The sequence below is a fragment of the Gallus gallus genome, chromosome 8 (assembly GCF_016699485.2).
Source record: "Gallus gallus isolate bGalGal1 chromosome 8, bGalGal1.mat.broiler.GRCg7b, whole genome shotgun sequence".
Classification (NCBI taxonomy): domain Eukaryota; kingdom Metazoa; phylum Chordata; class Aves; order Galliformes; family Phasianidae; genus Gallus; species Gallus gallus.
Window position 1 is genome coordinate 19,365,713 of NC_052539.1, and position 20,451 is coordinate 19,386,163.

General features: G+C 51.8%; 2 protein-coding genes across 12 annotated transcripts; one reads left to right on the forward strand and one right to left on the reverse strand.

The window, feature by feature from the left end:
* Positions 1–149: 149 nt before the first annotated feature.
* CDC20 (cell division cycle 20) lies at positions 150–5,521 on the forward strand. Its single transcript, NM_001006536.2, has 11 exons — positions 150–186; positions 333–541; positions 1,086–1,231; positions 1,852–1,948; positions 2,476–2,604; positions 2,981–3,177; positions 3,823–3,917; positions 4,121–4,352; positions 4,541–4,666; positions 4,821–4,938; positions 5,242–5,521. Exons 2-11 carry the CDS (start codon positions 337–339, stop codon positions 5,418–5,420), a joined length of 1,524 nt encoding a protein of 507 aa, NP_001006536.1. The 5' UTR covers positions 150–186; positions 333–336; the 3' UTR covers positions 5,421–5,521.
* On the reverse strand, positions 5,477–20,451 carry ELOVL1 (ELOVL fatty acid elongase 1). 11 transcript variants are annotated; one of them, NM_001396697.1, is made up of 10 exons: positions 20,425–20,448; positions 18,058–18,143; positions 17,565–17,621; positions 11,781–11,842; positions 11,190–11,380; positions 10,973–11,053; positions 10,722–10,778; positions 10,262–10,367; positions 9,975–10,111; positions 5,477–9,557 (listed from the first exon to the last, which is right to left on the reverse strand). In NM_001396697.1, the coding sequence occupies exons 4-10, from the start codon at positions 11,824–11,826 to the stop codon at positions 9,303–9,305; spliced, it is 873 nt and encodes a 290-aa protein (NP_001383626.1). In that variant the 5' UTR covers positions 11,827–11,842; positions 17,565–17,621; positions 18,058–18,143; positions 20,425–20,448; the 3' UTR covers positions 5,477–9,302. The 11 variants fall into 11 exon arrangements, with proteins under 11 accessions (NP_001383626.1, NP_001383627.1, NP_001383625.1 ...); NM_001396698.1 differs by lacking the exon at positions 18,058–18,143; NM_001396696.1 differs by lacking the exon at positions 17,565–17,621.

Consider the following 20,451-nt stretch of genomic DNA (forward strand, 5'->3'; position numbering starts at 1 on the left):
CGGCGGGGAAAGCCCCGCCCCACTCTGCGGCTCAGCCAATCGCAGCGCGGCTGCGCGGGGTCGCCATGACAGCGTGCGGAGGGTTAGATTTGAAGCGACCAATGGGAAGGGAGGCCGCGCGGGGTTTAAAAGCCTAAGTGAGCGCAGGCGGGGGGGTGCTGCGTGAGGCTGAGCGGGGACGTGGAGGTGAGAGGGGCTGCGGCGGGGCTCCGGGTCGGGGGGGTGTTGAGGCCTGAAGGCCCCGTCGAGGAGGGGGGGCCCGAGGCTCGGCCTAACGGGAGGGGAGCGGCCGTGCCCGGCGGTGCCCCGCTGACCCGGCGGGCCGCCCGCAGCGCCATGGCGCACTTCGTGTTCGAGGCGGACCTGCACGGGCTGCTGAAGCTGGACACGCCGATCCCCAACGCCCCGCCCGCGCGGTGGCAGCGCAAGGCCAAGGAGAGCGCCTGCCCGGGCCCCGGCCCCAGCCCCGCCGCCAGCATGTCGCCCATGAAGCCGGCCAACCGCTCGTACAGCGGCAGCAAGACGCCGTCCAAGACTCCCGGTAAGCGGAGGCGCCCAGCGGCGGGGCGGGGTGGGAGGGCGAGCGGGGCTGTGCCGGGCCGCCCTGGTCGGGTGGGACGGAGGGCGTCCCTCGCTTCTGGGTGCGCGGAGCTCCGCGCTGGGGCTGGGAGAACCGCCGCCCCCAACCCCTCGGCCGCCCGCGTGATGCGGCTCTGCCGGGACGGCGTGGGAGGGCTGCGAGCCTCGTCAGCTTCGTGCGCTGTAACAGTGGGAAATGGCCCTCCCTTCTCTGTGAGCCCCGGCGCTGTCGTTGCGGCAGAACCTGGGAGTTATCTGTTTGGCCGTTCCCGATCTGAGCTCGGCGCATTCAATGCACGGAGGTACGGGGGAGGCCGGGAATAGCTGCGAGCTGCGGCTCGAGCGGCCTGTGTGCTCCCAGGCCTGCTGCGGTCATGGAGCTTGTCTGTGCTGGGGGCTGAAGTGGTAAAATGCTTCTTGGCAACGGTGCTAGTTTTGCTTTCCAAGCTTGTTGAATTCAGACTCACTCAGTATCTCTAAAACACGCTTTATGTATGTGAACGCAGGCAAATCTGGATCCAAAGTCCAGAGCACCCCAACAAAAGCTGGAGGGGACCGCTACATTCCCAACCGCAGCACTATGCAGATGGAAATGGCCAATTTCCTCCTAACCAAAGAAAACGACCCTGCTGAAAATTCCCCTACCAAGAAGGTGAGCTTTATCTCTTACTGAGATTAATCTCTCACTGAGATTAGTATGACAATCGTTGCCAAATACCTAATCCTTCATGACCGGTCAGAGAAGCAGACTTTAAAAGCAGGCATGGGGATGAGGGCTCCTCCCAGCTCCACTTCCAGTGCTGGGCCTTCAGGAGCCTGCAAGTGGAACTGGCACACAGCCTGCACACGTGGGCCTGAGCACAGCTGCTCTGCAGAGGTATATCCTTGAGCACAGGCTTTTACTTTGGCCTGTGCAGCTTGTGATAGCAGAACTTGGGCTACCAAGACTTTGAAATAGAGAAGGTTACGGAGACCAGAGCTGTGAGCCTGAGCGCTGTGAAACTGCTGGCAGTAGCTGTTCTAGGACAATGTCTGCATGGGGAGCAATTCTGGAATGCGCACACAATGCTCTGAAATGTGTTTATGAAGCATTTGGTCCCTTGTGGCTCCAGCTTTCTGCGCTGGTGATGAGACGCTGAATTTGCCTCTTCTCTGCAGGAAAATAGCACCATGTCCTGCTGAATCCCACAGCGCAACCGAACTATCTTCTACCAGCTTTGTTTAAGGGTGGTATTTCAAATGAGTCTTGATGAGGGTGGTTTGTTTTCCTAGGAGCAACAGAAATCCTGGGCAATGAATCTTAATGGCTTTGATGTAGAAGAGGCTAAGATTCTCCGCCTTAGTGGAAAGCCACAGAATGCTCCAGAAGGTATGATGCAGGGTCAGGGTGGTGCGTGCAGGGTCTGTTTGAGGGACTTGGGTGCAGAGATCTGCGTGGGGAACTGCAACACACATGGCCCTATTTCTGGCCATGGGAGAGATCAGCTGGCTGCATCTGAGTTCTTTGCACACTGAAATCTCTCTCAGGTTTCCTGAAGTTCAGGGGTTGGCTAAAAGCTGGCATGTTGTTTGTGTGAGGTTTCTCATTGTGCTGTTTTATGAGAGTTGGATTATGACTGCCAATTGTGAACTTGTACTGCAGATAATGTATTTTTCTGAAGTCTGCCTATGAAAGCTTCCAACTCCCTAAGCAAGGAAGTGGGTAGTAGCAACAGTCAGTTAAACGTGTTCTGGTGAACTGGAACCCACTCTGATTCAGCAATACTGCCAGTGATGCTGTAACACAGTGCTCTTCTGCCCAGATCTCTTTTCCAGGGCTTTGTTCTAACTGGAAGGGGTTTTCTAGTGATATCCTGCTTCCTGACCATTCACTCAAAGCTGTTTCTCTCTGTGCAGGCTATCAGAACAACCTGAAAGTGCTCTACAGCCAGAAGACTACACCTGCTTCCAGTAGGAAGCATGGTAGATACATTCCCTCAATGCCAGACCGGATCCTGGATGCACCAGAGATTCGCAATGACTATTGTAAGTAGGCTGCGGTGTTGGGATCATTTTGCAGCGGTGTGAAATACTTAGGCCTGTGTGGTCTGATGAACTGAAACTCTTAATTGGGCTGTTTCAGTTCTCATGCACCCAGACTGGCACTGACCACTTCTGGAGTGTCTCTGTGCTGCCTAATAGTCCAAGGTACCATGCGGGTGACTTGAACTGGGGCTACTTGACTGGGCATGGTGAATCCCAGTAGGCTGCCCCTTACCTGCATGCGCACATGGCTGGTGCAGGTGGGAGGTGTGGCATCATCAGCATTACTGAAAATATTTCACTGCAGTGCTGTGTGAAGATGTGTGTGAGGCTCCGCATGTAAGCACTGTGTGAGCTGCACTGCTCTTTCAAATTGTAGATCTGAATCTCATTGACTGGAGCTCTCAGAACTTCCTGGCAGTGGCTCTGGACAACTGTGTTTATCTGTGGAATCACTCTACTGGGGAAATCATTCAGCTGCTGCAGATAGAGAATCCAGATGATTATGTATCCTCTGTGTCATGGATTAAAGAAGGAAACTACCTTGCTGTTGGTACAAGAAATGCTGAGGTCCAGGTGAGTGCAGTAAAATGAGAGGTGTTGTCCAAGGATTGCTGGAGCTGTGGGGCCTTGGAACAAAGTCTTGGCTAGCACAGGAAAGATACCGTGTTGTATCTTTCATACATTCTGACTTGTTTTAAGCACAGGGGAGAGGAGTGTTCTAGGACTTCTTATAGTCCAGTGAATTGCTGCCCACTGTGGGAGCAGAAGAGTGAAGTGGATGACTTGTGACAGAGGCCTGTAGGGAACTTGTCACTGCTGTGCTTCTTTGTCAGAGAGCAAGATTGTCTGAAGGTGTCCTTATGCTCACATCATCATAAGGTAGCACAAATCCTAAGTAGTTTGTAATCACAGTAATCCTTGCTGTGGTCTTGTGACTATTAGTAGTTACAGTCTCTGTCTTGTGATGCTGAGGGTGCTAAGACTAGCATAAGTGGAAGTGTCCCCATCCAGCTGTGGTCAGTGACAAACTGCAGTAGTGAGGCAGACTTTAGGGATTTTCTCATTTCTGGAATAACTTTGTTCTGTATGTGAGAAATTAACTGCTGCTCCCATACTGAAAAGGTCAAATGCCAGAGCCTATGTAGTAAGGTTTCCTGGCAAAGCAACAATGCTGTTGGTCCTTACCCTCTGGAGAACATAATACTCTTGCCTCTCTAGCTATGGGATGTACAGCAGCAGAAGCGTCTTCGAAGTATGACCAGCCATTCTTCTCGTGTGGGGTCCCTCAGCTGGAACAGCTACATCCTCTCCAGGTAAAGCTGGGGGTGAAGCAGTGTCCAGCTGGACACAGTCAGTTGTGAAGAGGTTCTGTGGCTGCTCTGCTCATGTCAACAGGCCAGTGATGGTGATCAACACTGGTTGAAACCCAGTGGCAAAAAAGGCAGCCTTGCAATAGCACAAAAATGGCTTTTGGTGAAAATGAGCTAGTCTGACACTGTGAACCTCCTCTCTGCAGTGGGTCACGAACTGGCCACATCCACCACCATGATGTCAGAGTGGCTGAGCACCATGTGGCCACTCTTACTGGCCACACACAAGAGGTGTGCGGACTCAAGTGGTCTCTAGATGGTCGCTACCTGGCCAGTGGTGGCAATGACAACCTGGTGAACATCTGGCCCTCTGTCCAGGGAGACAGTGGAGACTTCACTCCTGTACAGACCTTCACTCAGCACCAGGGTGCTGTCAAGGTGAGTGCAGGTCTGCTGTGTGTAGTGTGGGAGCATGTCTGTGTGAAAGGCAGGTGTGTAGCACTTGCTGTAACCCCTGCCTTGTTGGAGGGAGAATGCCCTGAAGCTGCTGTGGCCTGAGCTCTGGAAGATGCAATAGGGGACAGGTTGCCTTTTGTACTACTTAAAATGAACTGTTTCTTCCTCAGGCTGTGGCATGGTGTCCATGGCAGTCAAATGTTCTAGCCACTGGAGGTGGAACCAGTGACAGACACATCCGCATCTGGAATGTCTGTTCCGGCACCTGTCTCAGTGCTGTTGATGCCCACTCCCAGGTGAGACATAAACATCCTCGTGATAAATTCTTTCTGGCACACATGATGGTGCCTGGGCCCTGGGAAAGGTCAGGGAGCCAGCAGGGGCTCATCCTTGCTGATGAGTATCAGCACAAGTAGCTTGTGTCTTCATGGTATTTCTGCCTCTTTGCAGGTCTGTTCTATCCTGTGGTCAACAACCTACAAAGAGTTCATTTCAGGCCATGGCTTTGCGCAGAATCAGCTAGTGATATGGAAGTATCCAACAATGGCCAAGGTCACTGAACTTCGAGGTAAGCTGAGTTCTTTGTCTGAGGAAGAGAGGGCTGAAGGCAGATTCAAGCCTCACTTTGAGTAGAGACTGCTGCTTGTCTAACCTGAAGCACCAATAATAAAAAGATAGTGTCCAGGGCCATCCTCCAGAATACTTAAGTGCTCCAATAGTAGGCCAAGGATGTGACCTCATGAGGCTTCAGCATGTTACAGGGACAATGATGCAGGCTGTTGTGGTTTATGAGGGACATACAAGTGTAAAAGGTGGGGGGAACCATGGTTGTGTTTAGAATCAGCACAGCCCTGACTGCATGCTTCCTTAGGTCACACTGCCCGAGTCCTGAACCTGACCATGAGCCCAGATGGTGTAACAGTAGCATCGGCAGCTGCTGATGAAACGCTACGACTTTGGCGCTGTTTTGAGATGGATCCCATAAAGAAGAAGGAAAAAGAGAAGGCAAACAGTGCCAAAAGCAGCATCATTCACCAGGGCATCCGATAAGTGCACAGAGTTGGTGTTGCGGGAAGCTGGGACATGGGCTTACACACTGTACAGTATTTTAAGTGTTAATAAACAGCTTTAATTTGCCTTTGCCTTTTAAAGCTGATGGAAGAAAGTCCCCTCTGTGGCTTAGATCAACAAGAAACTCTTGTTTCCTGGGCAAGAAGTAGAGCTCCGTTTTTAGGGCCAGCTTACAATGTAGGGTTCACCATTCACAATGTAGGCAGCAATAACTCTTCTCAAGATGAAGTTAGTGTCTAGTCTGTGCCTGTGAAGCTCTCTTCACCCCTAGTAAAGTCATAGGGGGAATATTCCACTCCCTTTGAATGTCTCAAACCACAGGGTACAGTGCACCTTTACCTGAGCAAAGACCACCCTGGCTACAGCTGCCATGCTGCTCTGCATGCAGAACTGCATTGTCTGATACTGTAGGGCTGCACCAGGGTACTGTGCACCCACCCCAGGACAGTCTGGGACTGTTTGGGGAAGCCTGGAGAACTGCACAGCTGTGAGTAACTTCTTAGCCTATGCAAAGCAGCTTAGCAAAGCCTGTGTAACTCAGAGCCTGCTTTCACCTTCATGTTAGCATAGTAACATGCTGCACCAGGTTTCAACTGCTTCTGCCCCTTAAGATGGAAGCCTTCACAGGTGGGGACAGGTGCTAACATTGTGTGCTGTACCAGGCAGCCACTGCCTCAGCCCATAGGCAGCAGAGAAGGGCTGCACATAATGCTGGCAAAGAGTATGGTGTCACAGCAGCTGCAGCAGGAAGAGAAAGGGCACAGCCTGAGCACAGGAGTGACTCTTGTGCACCCCCTTTGTCACCTGGAAGAGCAAAGGAAGTCTAGGGGCAGATAAGGTCAACTTTCCTTCACATGCAAAGCTCAGGGCAGCAAGTGGATCCTACAAGGAAGAACTCACACGATTTGTTCCCTTCCCAGGCCTGGGCTGCTGCTTTAAGAGCTTTCCCCCTTACCCAAGTGATGGAAGTTAAGGCAAGGTTGCTGTTCAATGGCTTCCACTACTATGCCTCACTTGTCATCTCTGTTCCTATCTCTGGAAAGAAGGCTTGGCATGCCTGAAAGCCAGCGCATTTTTTCCACCTATCCCGATGTAACAGTGGTTTATCTTCCTCAGGGCTTGGCTTGCCTGCATCCTTAGCACATACTCACACTTGCTTCCAGAAACTCTGCTTTTACATGGCTCTTACAAGTCCCCTGAGCATTACTGGGAGGAGATGAGATTAAGTGTTCTTCCCTTGGTCCCATATTGGTCCTGCTGCCCTGCAGGGAAGGAGGGAGCTAGGCTCACACAGCAAGCCCAGCAACTGCCATATAGGGTGTAAATGCAGTTTGGAACTGCCTGCCCCCAACAGGGAATAAATTACTAAGCTCCACAGCCCACCCATGGAAAGATCACAAGCTAATAGGAACAATTGGAGGAAGGGCAAGCATAGCACACAGAAGGAACAGCCCTCTTTTAGAATATCAAGTGTAAGTAGTTTAAACTCCTGTTGCTATTTTGGGCAAAAGCAAAGACAGTCCCATCTTCACTAAGAGCCAGCTAGAAGCAGGGAGGGGAAAGGAAGCTAAACAGTGGCAGAACTCCATCTCAGCTGGACTGCCTCCTGCTCAAGCTGTGAATTCTGAGCACTGAGCTGACATGTCACCACTTCAGCAAGGACCAGAACTCTCCTGTCAGTCCCTACCCCAGGAGCAGCAGCAGTAGGAACAGGGAAGAGTGTTTACACAGGGCAGCAGCCTGGCCTCCCTCCTAGGAGATATGTTCAGTGAGGCAAGGCAGAAGCAACTGAGCTCTCACAGACACCAAACCCAGCTGCAGGGCTTTGGTATGCTTCCACTAAAGCCCTCACCACAATTGAATCTACAGTGAAACTCACCTGGAGGCCTGCTGGGTTCATGTATTCCTCCTTGCCCCACAAGATGGCTTGCTACCCAGCTCAATTCTCAGGGTTGAGTCAGCACTCAGGCCTGGCCCTCCCACTCAGCACAAGGTGATGGGGAAAGCAGCACTGACCACCTTGAATAAAAGCCAAACTGTTTCAGCTGGTAGAGGGGAGCAGAACCCATCTGAGGAAGATACACTGCTGTAGCAGGAGCAAGAAAGCAGCAGCAGAAACTATCCTCTGTCCAGCCTGAAATGCTTTCTGCAGGGACCAGCACTTCAGCATCACTCAGAGATGGCAACAGCTTTAAACATTCCTTTCCCTTCTCTTCGGAAAGCATCTGGTTGGCCTCCCTGCTGTTTTCCCCATAACCTGGGTTTCCAGAGTTTCTAATCCCCACTCCACCCCAATTCTGCACTGGAACCAGGACAGGATTTCTGAAAAGCAGCAGCAGCTTCTGCTGGCGTGGGTCCCAGCCCACACCTCTGTTCCACCCCAGCCATTCTTTAACAGGGTGGAGCCACTTTCACAACAGCCTTGACACATTTCCTGCCCTGAGCACCCCTCTACCAAAGCACTTGGAAACAATCTGCCATCTGCTGCATCAGCACAGTAGAGCCCTCTCCCCACCAGCACAAACCTGCTACACCAGCTGCTTCTCCCAGCCCTGCCTCCAAAACCACTGGGCAGGACCAAGCAGCTGGAACAGCTTCATAGCACAGCAAGCCAGGAAAACAAAGAGGGCAGAGTCACTTCTCCTTCTGTCTGTTTATTTGTGATAGAAGAGCAGCCCAATCTGACTGGGCCTGGCTCCTTCACCTCATCCTCAAGGCTACTAACACAGCTTTGGTTAGTCAGAGCAGGCAACAGGCACCAGGCCCAGGAGAGCTGCTGCACTGCCCTGCTGAATGGCAGAGTACATCTTCACTCAAGCCTAGCAGGATGCATGAAGGCAAGAGGTGTTCCCCATTACACCATAGCAGAGTACACTACAACCATCCTCCCCTGTGCTCACAACAGCCAGAGCAGAGCCAGTTCCAGGCAGGAGAGCCCAGTAGCCAACTCCAGTGGCAATTATTGCTCAAGTCTTGAGTTTGCAGGAATGGAAGTCACCCAAAGTACAGTGAGCTTGGCCTCCCTGACTCCAGAACAAGCCACCAGCTGCTATTCTGGATCACATAAGCATGGCTAAAAGCACATGCTCAGCACTCAGCCCAGGCACAGGAAAGAAATGCAAGGCAGCCCGGGCTTATTACATGGTAGAGGCATTTCAGGCTGTCACAACCCCACTCTGTACTAGGCATAAGGCATGTGTATTGTACTGGGCAGCTCTGGGCCTTCAAGTACCACACATTTGCTGCCCCTACATTCTCCACAGCCACACCTGAGCACAGACACCGGGGCAGGACCCCCTCACCGCCACCTGGATATACAGGGACCACAAGGGACACACAGCACTGTGGCATGGAACAAAGTGGCACAAGGCATGGTAGAGCAGGAGCACTCACACTTGAGCTGGCAGCAGCAAGCAACCAGGGACAAGTCACTTCATCCATGCAGGCTCTAATGAGCCAGGGAAGAGGAGAGGGCACCAGGACAGGGATCGGTCTCAGTCTCTTCTTTTGGTCCTACTCAGAAGGAAACGGCCCCCAGGCAGAAGGGCCAGATGCAGGCACTTGGGGGAAATTCCTTTGGAAACACTGGAATGGGACTGCAGCCCCAAGTTGTGATGCAGGCAGCTGTCTCTCTGTTCAACAACAGTGAGAAACAGCACAAGCCCTCCCAAGAGCAGGAGAAGTTGCCCACGGCTGCTCAGAGCACAGGGGCTGGGCATGCAGAGGACAGCAGGGCTGGGCACAGGGGTACAACAGTCTGTAGGCACTTGACTTGGCTAGTAGCACCCAGGAGCAGGGGAACAGGTCCCAGCTGCCTCTGCCCCGGGGCTCTCATTGGCTCTGGGAGGGCCAGGCTGCCCTCTAGTTGGATTTGACCTTGCCGTTGGTGACAGTGCCATTCTCATGGATGCTGCTACCATTGTGCTGGGCTGCTTGCTGAGCCACCCTGGGCAATCGTTTGCCTTTGGTATAGGACTGGTACCAGAAGTTGGAGAAGAGGATGAAGAAGATGGTCCCATAAATCCAGATAAGGTGGATGAAGATAGGAAACTGGTACTGGCAGCTGGGCATGAAGTAGTACTGGGAGATGTGGACAGAGACGATCACAAACTGTGCCTGGGGAACAAGGCAGAACAGAAACAAATAACTCACAGAAGTTGGCTTCAGGATCTCCCACTACACACCTGTTTAAATGAAACCTGTAGGCTCTTCACCCATCCTAAATACAAGTTCTTACAGCAAGGAGCAGCCAGCTGTAGCTGGAAGATGCAAGCACTAGTTTAAAAGCAGTGCTTGTCTATCACTTTCCAACATGCCATACCCCAAAGGCAGCAGGCTGAGCAGTCCCCATGTCCTAACCAGGCTGTTAGGACTATGACAGGCCACAGCAGACCAGAGCTGCTAGAAACCCAGAGTGGAAGACTGGGGAAGAACAAACTACAGCTCCTGGTTGCATCTTTTATATGTACAAGCACTGATCTGCCCTTCACAGCAGAGGCAGAGGACACACAATACTCTATAGCACAGACTTACCAGCTGGATGGCTGTGATGTGTTTTTTCCACCACAGGTACTTCTGGAAGGCAGGTCCTGCTGCTGAGAGCCCATAGTAGAAGTACATGACCACATGCACCATGGAATTGATCATAGCATGGAACGATCCCATTCCCCCTGTTAGACACATTTACACAATAATAAGTCAATCATCTGCAGCAAAACAGTACTACAAAAAAAATCCTAGGAGCCCAGTGGTAGTAAAAAACCCCTTCCTTGTTCAGCTGATACCAACTCCACCCTTTCTCCATCCATTTCCTATCTCACCTGGTCCAAACTTTGCTCCCCACCACCAGCTCCAGGGCAGAACAGAGTGGTGGAAAAGGTGCAGGAATGTGACCTGTTCATTCTTCTTCCTCAGGACAAAGATAACCTGCAATGAAAGCCCAAAAGCATCAAGGGTCAGCACCCTGGGAGCAGGTGAAACAACCCAGGCCACTGCTTCAGTGTCCAGTCTCAGTGATGCTTTCCCCCCTCCCCCCCCCCCCAAAGATCATTGCAACCACACATTAGGTTACCCCACAGCTTCCAGAGTCATGACAGAAGTAGCCTCTGTGATATCCAGAGTGACTTTCCCATCAGTGATATCAGATAGAATCACTGGCAGTTCAGACTGAAAGGGCCAAAGGAGGCACCTACCACCTCAAGTATACCAGGCCTCAAATTCCTGCCCAAAGCACTGATTAAGTTTCCTCCAAGAAAAAGTCCTCTCCAGTAACTTACTCACCGTGTCTGTCAGTTCAATGAACTTGGAAAAGACAAACAGCCAAGCAACACTGACCATCTGTAAGAGAACAGGTTAACATGAGACTCATGTCAGTCAGAACATGCCCCATGACCAGATCCCTCCAAACAGGAACCCTGGAGTGACACTAAAATCCAGGTACCAAGTTACTTGCCTCAGAGGAGAGGCAGGGAACTTGCTGTCCAGACAAGCACTGAAAGTCATCCCTACTTAGGAAAGACAAGAGAACTCACCCTGAGGGCCTTGGGGTCCTGTGAGAAGTCCACAGGGTCACATCGCCAGGTGTACCCAGTAAGCCACCCTGCCATCAGAAACTGCAACAAGAGAATCAGAGTGAGGTCCAACACACAAGCCACTGCATTTCCCAGCCCTGCTCAAAATACCAGAGAAGAACCCACAAAACCTGCATGGATTGCTTTATATGTGACAGACAACCTGCTGGCAACTCACCTCATAGACTATGTAGAGTGAGAGTCCCACCAGGAAGAAGTTATATAGCACCATGAACTTCTTCAGGTTTAAAGGCTTCCTGTTTGCCATTAGCCGGGGACCCAAGGAGAGTACAAAGTAGACATATGCCAGAAGGATGCCCAACACAAGGAATGGGGACTGCATCAATGGATAATCAGCAATGCGGGGGTCTGTGGAGAAAGCCAAGGTGCACAGCAGTAAGCATCCCAACCCCAATCTGCTAACAGCAGTGCTAACACCAGAATAAGGTTAAGGACATGAAAATCCCATTCTCCAAGGACAGGAATACAGGCAAAGGGCAGCCTGCTAACAGAGATTGGAGAACCCAGCAAAGCTGTTTAAGATACAGCCTGAACCTGTGCTTCACAGCTGCCTGGAGGAGGGCACAAATGCCTCACAAACACTGAGGCAAAACAGTCTTAAGTAGCCCAAAAACCCCAGAGCTGCACTTATGTTAGGGCAGAACACAGCTAGATCTGCATTATATCAGATATGGCAGAACACACCCCCAGGCCTGTGCCAGTACAGCAGATAATGCCACCCACCCCACATCTGCATAGAGCCACTGACCTGCTTTTTTCATGAAGTCCTGATACATAGTCACAATCCCCTCCATGGTAGTGGCAGTATGTCTGTGGAGAGAGGAAGGGCAGGTCAAGCAGTGGTTGACCCAGGAAAGCAGCCTGCAGACATCACATCTTGAGCACAGCTTCAGGGGTCCTGTCATGCTTACCTGGTTATCACTGCTTCCAACTGATTATATACCAGCATCCACTTCCCAGTGAAGCCATGTACTACCTAATCCTCTTCCATGAACCTGACCCTGTCTCCCCAGCTCTGCTGGAAACTGCATCATCTATCACCTTCAGTCCTTCGAAGGCAGATCTTAACATTTCACTTGAGGCTGAAAGTTTCCAGCCTCAGCACTGGAAATGAACTTCCTCCTCCCTCAGCACCATCTCCTTGATCTTATTCTTGCTGTAACATGCTCAAGTGTTTACACCACTGACAGCCACGATGTTGTGAAGCAGAAATCCCACCCATCCTATCCCTTCCTCCAAGAAGGGGGACAGGAATCACTTCCCCCCACCCCCCCACACACAGGCCTGGAGAAATGGGTTCCCCCTCACAGCAGTCTCCCTGGAGGATTACTGCTGCCACCATCAGGAAGCACATAGCTGATCCAAGCTACAGCTGAGAGCCTGAAGTGACCTTTTTCCCCAGCAGGGATTATCCAGTAGCAGTCACACCAGTGCTCCTCCTTCAACTTTGACCAGGCAGGACAGCAGCAAGCACCACACAAGACTACCAAGCATCAAAATGGCATCACTCACAGTGGCCTGCTATCTACCTTCCCATTCACCACTCAAGACAGCAAGCCTGTACCACCACACCAGCAGTGCTAGCTCTGCACTCACCCACTCGTACCCTGCTCCACTGAATTGGGCAGGGCCACCTACCTCCCTTCAACAGCCCCTTCATGTCACTGCCTAAAGTACCCCTTCAAGTGAGGCTGTAGTGCAACCAGCTCCCACAGAGACCCCAGGAACCTTCACTGGCAACAGAGAAGGCAGTTCCAGGCATTAAGATTATCTCTCTCCACACATAACAGAAGCCAGAAAACCATAGCAGGAACTTCAGCATCCTTGAAAGCTACTCAAGGCTTCAGCTGTGGGAAGGACAGCAAGTATAGCTCTTGAAAGCCACTGAGCTTCAAGCTGCTCTCATGAAAGAGAGCAAGCTCCAAACTTGTCAGTTGAGTTTCAGACTTTGACCACAACATCCAGCTACACCTCTATTTGCTAGATTGAGTAGCCCTCAAGAGTTAGTTCCCAGCACAGGTACCTGACTTTTCAAGCTAAGTGTTTATCTTATCAAGCTGAATGAGTCAGTCCTAGTAAAGGCACAAGACTTCTGTGGAGTGCTTACCTGTTTGGGGCAGGCTGGGATAAGACAGTATCAAAGGCACCTACAAGCTCAGAGCTACATCTCACACTCCTAAGAGGGAGACAAGCTTAGAAGCTATAGATTACACTACTCGATCGATTGCAGGGAGAAAATGCATTGGTCTTGTCCTGAACAAAGACTCTAGGCACACACCAGAATTTCTACCAGGGTAGAACTAGAAGGATTATGCTACAGACCTTACAAAAAGGATGTAAGGGTTTTTCCACAGCAGCAAGATATTGTTCTGTTTAACAGAGCTAATAGCAGCCACGTTTTTAGGGACTCCAACGTCCTTGGGTCTTTGCAAGACCTGGTATCCACACTGTCATGCTGCATGGTCCTGCAAGCAGAGATCAAAGCCTACCTTGCTCAGTAAGCAGATATAAGTAAGTCTCACCCATTTCTACCTCCTGAAGGGCAGCCAGGGCCTTCAGATAGAGCTGTAGAAGGTTGATTGTAGAGCAGGCCCAAGCATTACTTCCTGCCAGGCAGGAGGATGTGAAATGCATTGGCCTTCCTGAGTCACAAGGGCTCCACGCTGTTCCACACTGGAAAGCAGGGCTCACAAGTCTCCAGATGCCTCATCCCTCTGCACAACACCAACACTCCAGGTCCCTCTGCACACTGAGAGGACTTACTGTTCAGCCAGGCATCTCCTCTTACTATGCTATACTACACACCATACCATATGAGTTTACAGGTCAGTACAGGAGAAATCGTTGTTCTCCTTTGACTCCAAGATCCTGGTCCTCTTGTGAAAGAAACTGGAAGAGACCAGAGATCTCGAAACTGAGCCTTGATTGGCTCAAGGGAAGTTAAGAAACAGGTTCAGGCTTCCCAAAGCACCTTGGGGCCCAAACACACCCCACATGCTGCCTGAAGGCCTTGCAACACATCTGCTTCCACCTCTCACCAACAGGTTATCATTTCTATCTCAGGGGAAATTTCATTTGCAGGCTAGAGCAGCAGGCCAAATTCTGTCCCAGTAACCAACACTGAGGATTAGATGTTTACTCACACTAAGCAGTGTGCACACTGCAGATTTCCAATACACTATGCAGCCAATTTGTGCTACTTCAGCAAGAACAGCAAGGCCCTTTCTAACAAGTCCCAGCAGCCTGACCACAGCACTGTGAACCAGTGACAGACAACAGCTCAACCTATGCAGCTTTACCTCACAGAGCACACACACCTTTCAGAACACTTATCATTCACCATACAGCAGCTATCACAAGCAACAGGGTGAGCCCCAGCAGCCTAGTAGCCAGCACTCCCATTCCATCGGTATTCAAGTCAGAAATCAGTCCTATAACAGGCAAAAAGGCAAGCCACAATAATCTCCCCACTAGTTTAATTACAGACAGCACCAAAACAGCCTGGCTGGTGGCTGTAGAGCTGGCCTTGCTGAACTGGCTATGACAGGCTTGGTCCTCATGAGGCTCCCAAGGGAACAGCAACCCCCAAAGGTCAGGAGATAACCAACTGGCCAGACAACAAGCCAACCCTCATCCCTGACCTACAAGCTGGCAGCAAGGCTTGCTGACTGCTGATGAACTCCACAGCCCCAGGGTAAAAGGCCTCCTCCAGAGCTCATCCTTTCCCAGGACAGCAAAAGCACCCACCCAACCTCCCAGAGCTCCAGACCCCAAGGGGGTCTGACAGTGCCTGTGCATACTTCAAGTGCTCAGAGCCTGTATTTCCCAGCAGGGCCATGGGGACCTACAGTTCAGAAGATCTGCTGATGGCAGCTAATACTGCAGAAGAACAGAACTGAGCACCCCAAACGTAGCGACTTGGAAGCACACACAGAAAACATCACAAGCTGGCACCTCCAACTATCACCTACAGCAGTCAGCTCCAGGATGAGCTCTCCTTAGCTTATATGCAAGTGAACTCATCAAGACGAGCACAACAGCATCTGCCCAACGTAAAACAATAGCAGCAAGACAGTCAGAGAGCAGGCAGCAGGAATTTGGACATCCCTGAGCAGCAGCACCCTGCTCTGTACGAGCTCTAAAGGGGGGCTGCTGTAAGACTTGAGGTTTACCATGAAGCAGAGAGAACTGGATTTTCTCCTTCTGCAGCTCTCTCCCCAGGAGGAAGAGGGGACAATACTCAGTCAGTGCACACTCAGTTTCATAGACAGCATCTTGGGAAGCAAGCTCAAGCACATACAGCACAGAGCATTCAACAGGAGAGCTGTATTTAAGTATATGGTGGTATATTAAATGATCCCAGCCATCAGTGTGAAGACTCAGTTGGAACTCTGTTGTCCACATGCTGAAGTCATATCTTCCCTCTTTCTGTCCCCCAGAGAAATGAGAATCTAAGAGGAACACCTGAGCCCTAAGTCACAGGGCAAAGAAGATCAGCCTGGCACAAGAGCACAAGATGTTACACTTTAGGTGTGGAAAACAAAGCCAAGAGACTTGGGGTACAGTAAGAGAACAGAGCTGCCCTTGCCTGACACCTTGGCTCTGAGGACTGGTGACAGATGGACTGACCGGAGTCTGATGACAACCAGTCCCAGACCTCCCAGCCTAAATGGCAGTACAAAGCTTCCCAGTGAACTCTGTAGTTAACACCACAAGATCCTACTTGAATCACACATCCATTTGTTACTTCCTCTGGCTCAGCTATTTCATGCTGAATGAAAAAGAACATTTCTTACAGCCTGAAAACAGATGGTCAGCATCAGTATACTTTCATGTCAATACAGAAGGGTTGTGTTCCTAGCAAAGGGGCAAACTCTCAAGCCCTTGCTATGCAACAGCTCTGGCAAGAGTGCTGCTGCAGCCACTACTGGAGATGAGTTGGCCAAGTGCTGCTCCTTACACATCAGCTCCAAGCAGCACAATGTGACTGACCTGTCTGGAGCTGAGCACTTTCCTCATCTTCAGCAGGTGGGTGTGAACACCATACACTCTCCAGTAGTGGCTGTAAAACCTTTAGGCTTTTGGATGGCATCCTATGAAGATTACATCCTCTCCTCCCCATGCTTGCTAGAAGGAAGGAATGAGAGGAGACTCCCAGACTAGCAGGCATCCTGCAGAGTCTGGGTAGTCATCAGATCCCCCCAAGCTTACAGGGAAAAGAACAAGCCTGCAGCAACAGAGCTTAGTAACCCTGTGCAAAAAATAAATAAATAAACTAGGCAGTCAGACTCAGAAGTCTCAGGAAAAACCATTTGCAGTGAGAGGTCTATATCCAAACAGTGGTTTTTTTTTTTTTTTCCCCAGGGACAGCATCTTCCTGAACTGACCAAGCAAGCTGTCAGAGTAGGCTTATTCTTTATCATACCCAACAGTGGTGACTCCATGTGCAGGCTATCAGTACAGATGAGAGCTGTCAGGAAGAGGCAACACTGGGAGAAACTCTGACACTGCAAGGAACAAGGGTGAAGGAATAAAGAAACTGGGCAGAACTCCTTTAGAAGTAAAAGCGACACTGTCACAATGAGCCTGTGTTATACTCACATAGTACAAGGTGAGGCAGAGATGGCTGGGCTACCTATCTGAAGCAATGGCACACAGCAGCCCTGCATGGTATGCAGCAGAGAACACTCAAAGAATAGAATTAAGTAGGTGATGAAGGAGGACGCATTGTTAGACGAAGGCTGATCCCAACACCTACTACTAGAAGTAGGTCAAAGCCCTCTGGCAGAGGAACACTGATCACCCCTATCTGCATGTGGGATGGACACAGCACCAGGGTGTTCATCTCTGTGGCTTTCATGATCATGCAAATGCCTCACAAGAGGGCTCCAAACCCATTCCCGCAGCAGTGCCTGTAATCATTACACAGTAATAATCAGTGTGCTGTCCCATCCAGGCATGAGCACTAATTGGACACAGATACTAAAACAAGATGGATATTTAAAGTCTACAAAGCAAGCAGCAGAAAGACCCTTGAAATCACTCTAATAGCTCTGCCCTGACTATTCAAAAAGCCCATTACAAACTCAGAGCCACTTCTCACCCAGAGAAGGGCTCAATGAATACAATTTACCATGCCATCACCTTTGGGCTTCCCTATTCCCTGCACAAAGGGCAGCACAGTCACACAACCCCTTCAAACAAGAGAGTTATGTTCATTGGCAATACTAGAGGTGCCAGAGACTCCAGCAGCATCATAGCTGTACAGCAGAGCTCAAGAGCCCTAAGGCATAACAGGTGGCACCTTTAACAGGGTTTATGAGCATTAAGCCTCATTATCTCCACAGGTGCAGATTGATCACTTAAAACCAAGTCTACCGCTTCTCCCACTTGTCACATATAGAGAAGGAAAGCCTCTTGGGATTAAGTAGAAGCAGCATGGGATACAACTCCCTCTGTATGCAGAAAAAGTCTATCACCAAACCACAAGCAAGTAGTTTATCAGATCAATGCTCACAGACTAAGATCACACCTTGCATCAAAGCTGGAGAACTTGCTGCCTCAGTGACCTCTTACGACCTGATCCATCCTACAAGGGAAGAAGCAACCTGAAATTAAACAGACTCCAAGGAAGAATCAAGAACTACCAGACCTAGTTAGCATCCCCACAAACTGCAGTCCCAGATGCAGCCAGACACAGGCCTGTTGTTGTGGAAAGGCTGAGGCAGGGAGCTGACAGCTGCAGCCTGTCATCTCTGAGCAACAGCAGCCTCACTGCTCCTGGGGACCAGCTCCTCCCTGCAGGACCTCAGGCTGCTTCACCTGTTTGACTGGCAGGAACCAGACTTTCCAGCCCACATACTCCCACCACCTGACAGCAGGACACATGCTAGCACAGATCCAGCACAAAAGCATAGAAACAGACAAAATCTCTTGGGTCACCACAGGTGCCACTCCCAGTACCTCTTGAAGCTCATTCGTAAAGGATCACAGCCCAAGAGCTGTGAGAAGAACAAACTGCTCACCTCCACTCTGTGACAGCAGTGCAGAGTCAATCACATAGCAATGCAAGGAAACCAGTATCAGAGCATCATGTAAATGTAAAGCTTTTCTGCATCAGGAAAAAAAAAGAAAGACACTATGTCCCTTGTTTTCAACTTAAAAAAAGACATGCTTCAAGACACCTCTAGGTCAGAATGATTTTTTTTTGCTTCTTCCCTGAGCCCATTCTGTCAGTTTTAGGACTAAATCATATTCCTGTCCCAGAGGACCATACAAGCTCTCCATAACTAATAGACTTACAGGGAAATAGAGATGAGAATACTACGCAGGGCAGGAGTACAGAGGCCTGGGCTGTGTGGGTGGCACAGCTTAATCCCTACACTGGGATGCAGCAAGGAGAGGCTGCTGCAACAGTTGGCATCATGCTGCATCTCAAAGGAACACGTTGTCAGTAGCAGCTCACACCCACAAGCTGAAGGGGCTCATCTCTTTGAAGAAGATAAGGATACAGCAGCCTCAGTCAAGCCCCAAGGGCTCAGTCAACTGTTTGACTCTGTAAGCCATCCTTAGGAAGCCACCCAGCAGGTCTGGTGGGAAGGTCAGCTCCATCCACTTAGGAATCTGCCCTGGCTGCATTCTAGCAGAAGAGAAGGTGGACAATTTTGGGCAGCACCGCAGGATGGATGCATTGCTGCACAGACAATCCTAGCATGGGGATGAGATGCTCTGAGGGATGCAGTAGCAGCAAAGTACTTTGTATTATCCCACACTGCCCATGAAACAAGTGCAAGAGCCTCCACCTGGGAGTTGCCTCACTTCCTCCTGCCCTCCAGAACCAATGTATAGAGCCAGTAGGACAGCATCAAGCAGCTTCTCTGCACTGCTCCAAGAGCAGCTGTGGAAAGGAGCCCATACACTGAGACACACAGACTGCCTCCCCACTTGTCAGAATGTCCTTACATTTACGTTTCCTCATCAGGCCTTGTGAAATCAAAGCTGCAGCTTCACTGACATTGTTTATTATCACATAAGGCCCACGTACACAACATACAGATCAAGCCCAGCACTGCCTAGAGGAAGTCAGATAGAAGAGCATTTGGCCACAGTTATTAGATCTGCAGTTGTCCAACATGCACAGACCTCATGCACAACAGCCTGGGTACTGCTGCCACCAGAAAGGTGACAGGGACCTCCTCCCACTGGCATTCCAGAGCAAGGGCCAGAGGGAGGACCAGCACCTACACCAGCCGGCGCTCAAAGCTAACATTGTGCTCCCGGCAGAGGCCTGGTACTGCCACCCTGACCGGAGGAGGAGGGCAGAGGAATCTCTCAATAGCACATTGATGCTGAGGGCTACGTAGGAGAACGCTCCCCAGCCTCCGTGCTGCCGGCGGAGGCTGCTCGCGCCTTACTGCGAGGGAAGCCCCACTACAGCCCCAGCTGCGGCGGGCTCCGGGCTCCCTCATATCCCATCCCGCCGCGTCACCAACTGCAGGCCGGCGGGAGGCAGCTCAGCCCCGCAGCCGCCCATTCCGCCCCCCACCCGCCCCGGAGCGAGTAGCGCGGGCGGCGCCCGGCCGGGCCGCGGGGCGGGGTGAGGCACCGCCAGGGCCTACCGCGGCCCTGAGCCCCGCAGCCCGGAAGTGCGGGAACGGACGGTTCCACAGCCACCGGGCCGCGCTGTAACACGCCGGGCACCCCGCGCCGGGTCCGAACACCGCTGCCGGAGAATGACCGAGGCTTTCCGCCCGCCCCAGGCTCAGGGCATCCCCGGCTCTAGCCGGCTGGTGTTGTCACCCCCCCCCCCCCCCGCTTCCCCAGCGTGTGACAGCCCCTCGCCGTGCCTTCCTGCCCGGCGGCGGCCGCGCCCAGCGGCCCAGAGCCTCGCCACCTGCCAGGGCTATGTCGCAACACCCGGCCCTCCCCATCAGACCACGGCCACCCCAGGCCCGGCCCTCCGCCGTGGCGCCCACGCTGTCGCACGGCTCGGTCTGCGGGACACCGCCCGTCTCCTCCCGTGCCCCGGAGCATCCCGGGTGACAGCAACGCGGGCGCACGCGGTCGCTGCTGGCACTTCCTGGCCCGCGGGCTGCCTGCCGCACAGCGGGCACATGGCAACGTCCGAAGCGCCAACCCCGAGCTTCGGGGCACCTCCTAAAGAACGGCCCAAGGCTCTTCCAACAGAAAACCCCAGCTCGCCAGCCAGTTACACATCTCGTCCCAAACCTCTTAAACCGCCCCTCAAACCCTCTTACATCCCTCCCAACAACCCTTTAAAGGAAGATCAGCCCCAGTCAGACCCAGCACCCACAGCCCCAGCGGCCGACCGGCCCCTCCCACCCCCACTGAGTTCCACACGCGTGCGGCGCCTAGCACGCGCACCAACTCACCGCTTGCCGCACCCCGCTTCACCCGCC

Excerpts from the sequence above, each read along its gene's own strand:
- CDC20 (NM_001006536.2), top strand. The coding sequence starts at position 337 with ATGGCGCACTTCGTGTTCGAGGCGGACCTGCACGGGCTGCTGAAGCTG. Across the intron at positions 542-1,085 it reads GACGCCGTCCAAGACTCCCG|GCAAATCTGGATCCAAAGTC; the intron begins GTAAGCGGAGGC and ends ATGTGAACGCAG. Across the intron at positions 4,939-5,241 it reads CAAGGTCACTGAACTTCGAG|GTCACACTGCCCGAGTCCTG; the intron begins GTAAGCTGAGTT and ends ATGCTTCCTTAG.
- ELOVL1 (XM_015290980.4), bottom strand. The coding sequence starts at position 11,981 with ATGCTGGTATATAATCAGTTGGAAGCAGTGATAACCAG. Across the intron at positions 11,843-11,943 it reads TTGGAAGCAGTGATAACCAG|ACATACTGCCACTACCATGG; the intron begins GTAAGCATGACA and ends CTCTCTCCACAG. Across the intron at positions 10,368-10,721 it reads TCATTGAACTGACAGACACG|GTTATCTTTGTCCTGAGGAA; the intron begins GTGAGTAAGTTA and ends CTTTCATTGCAG.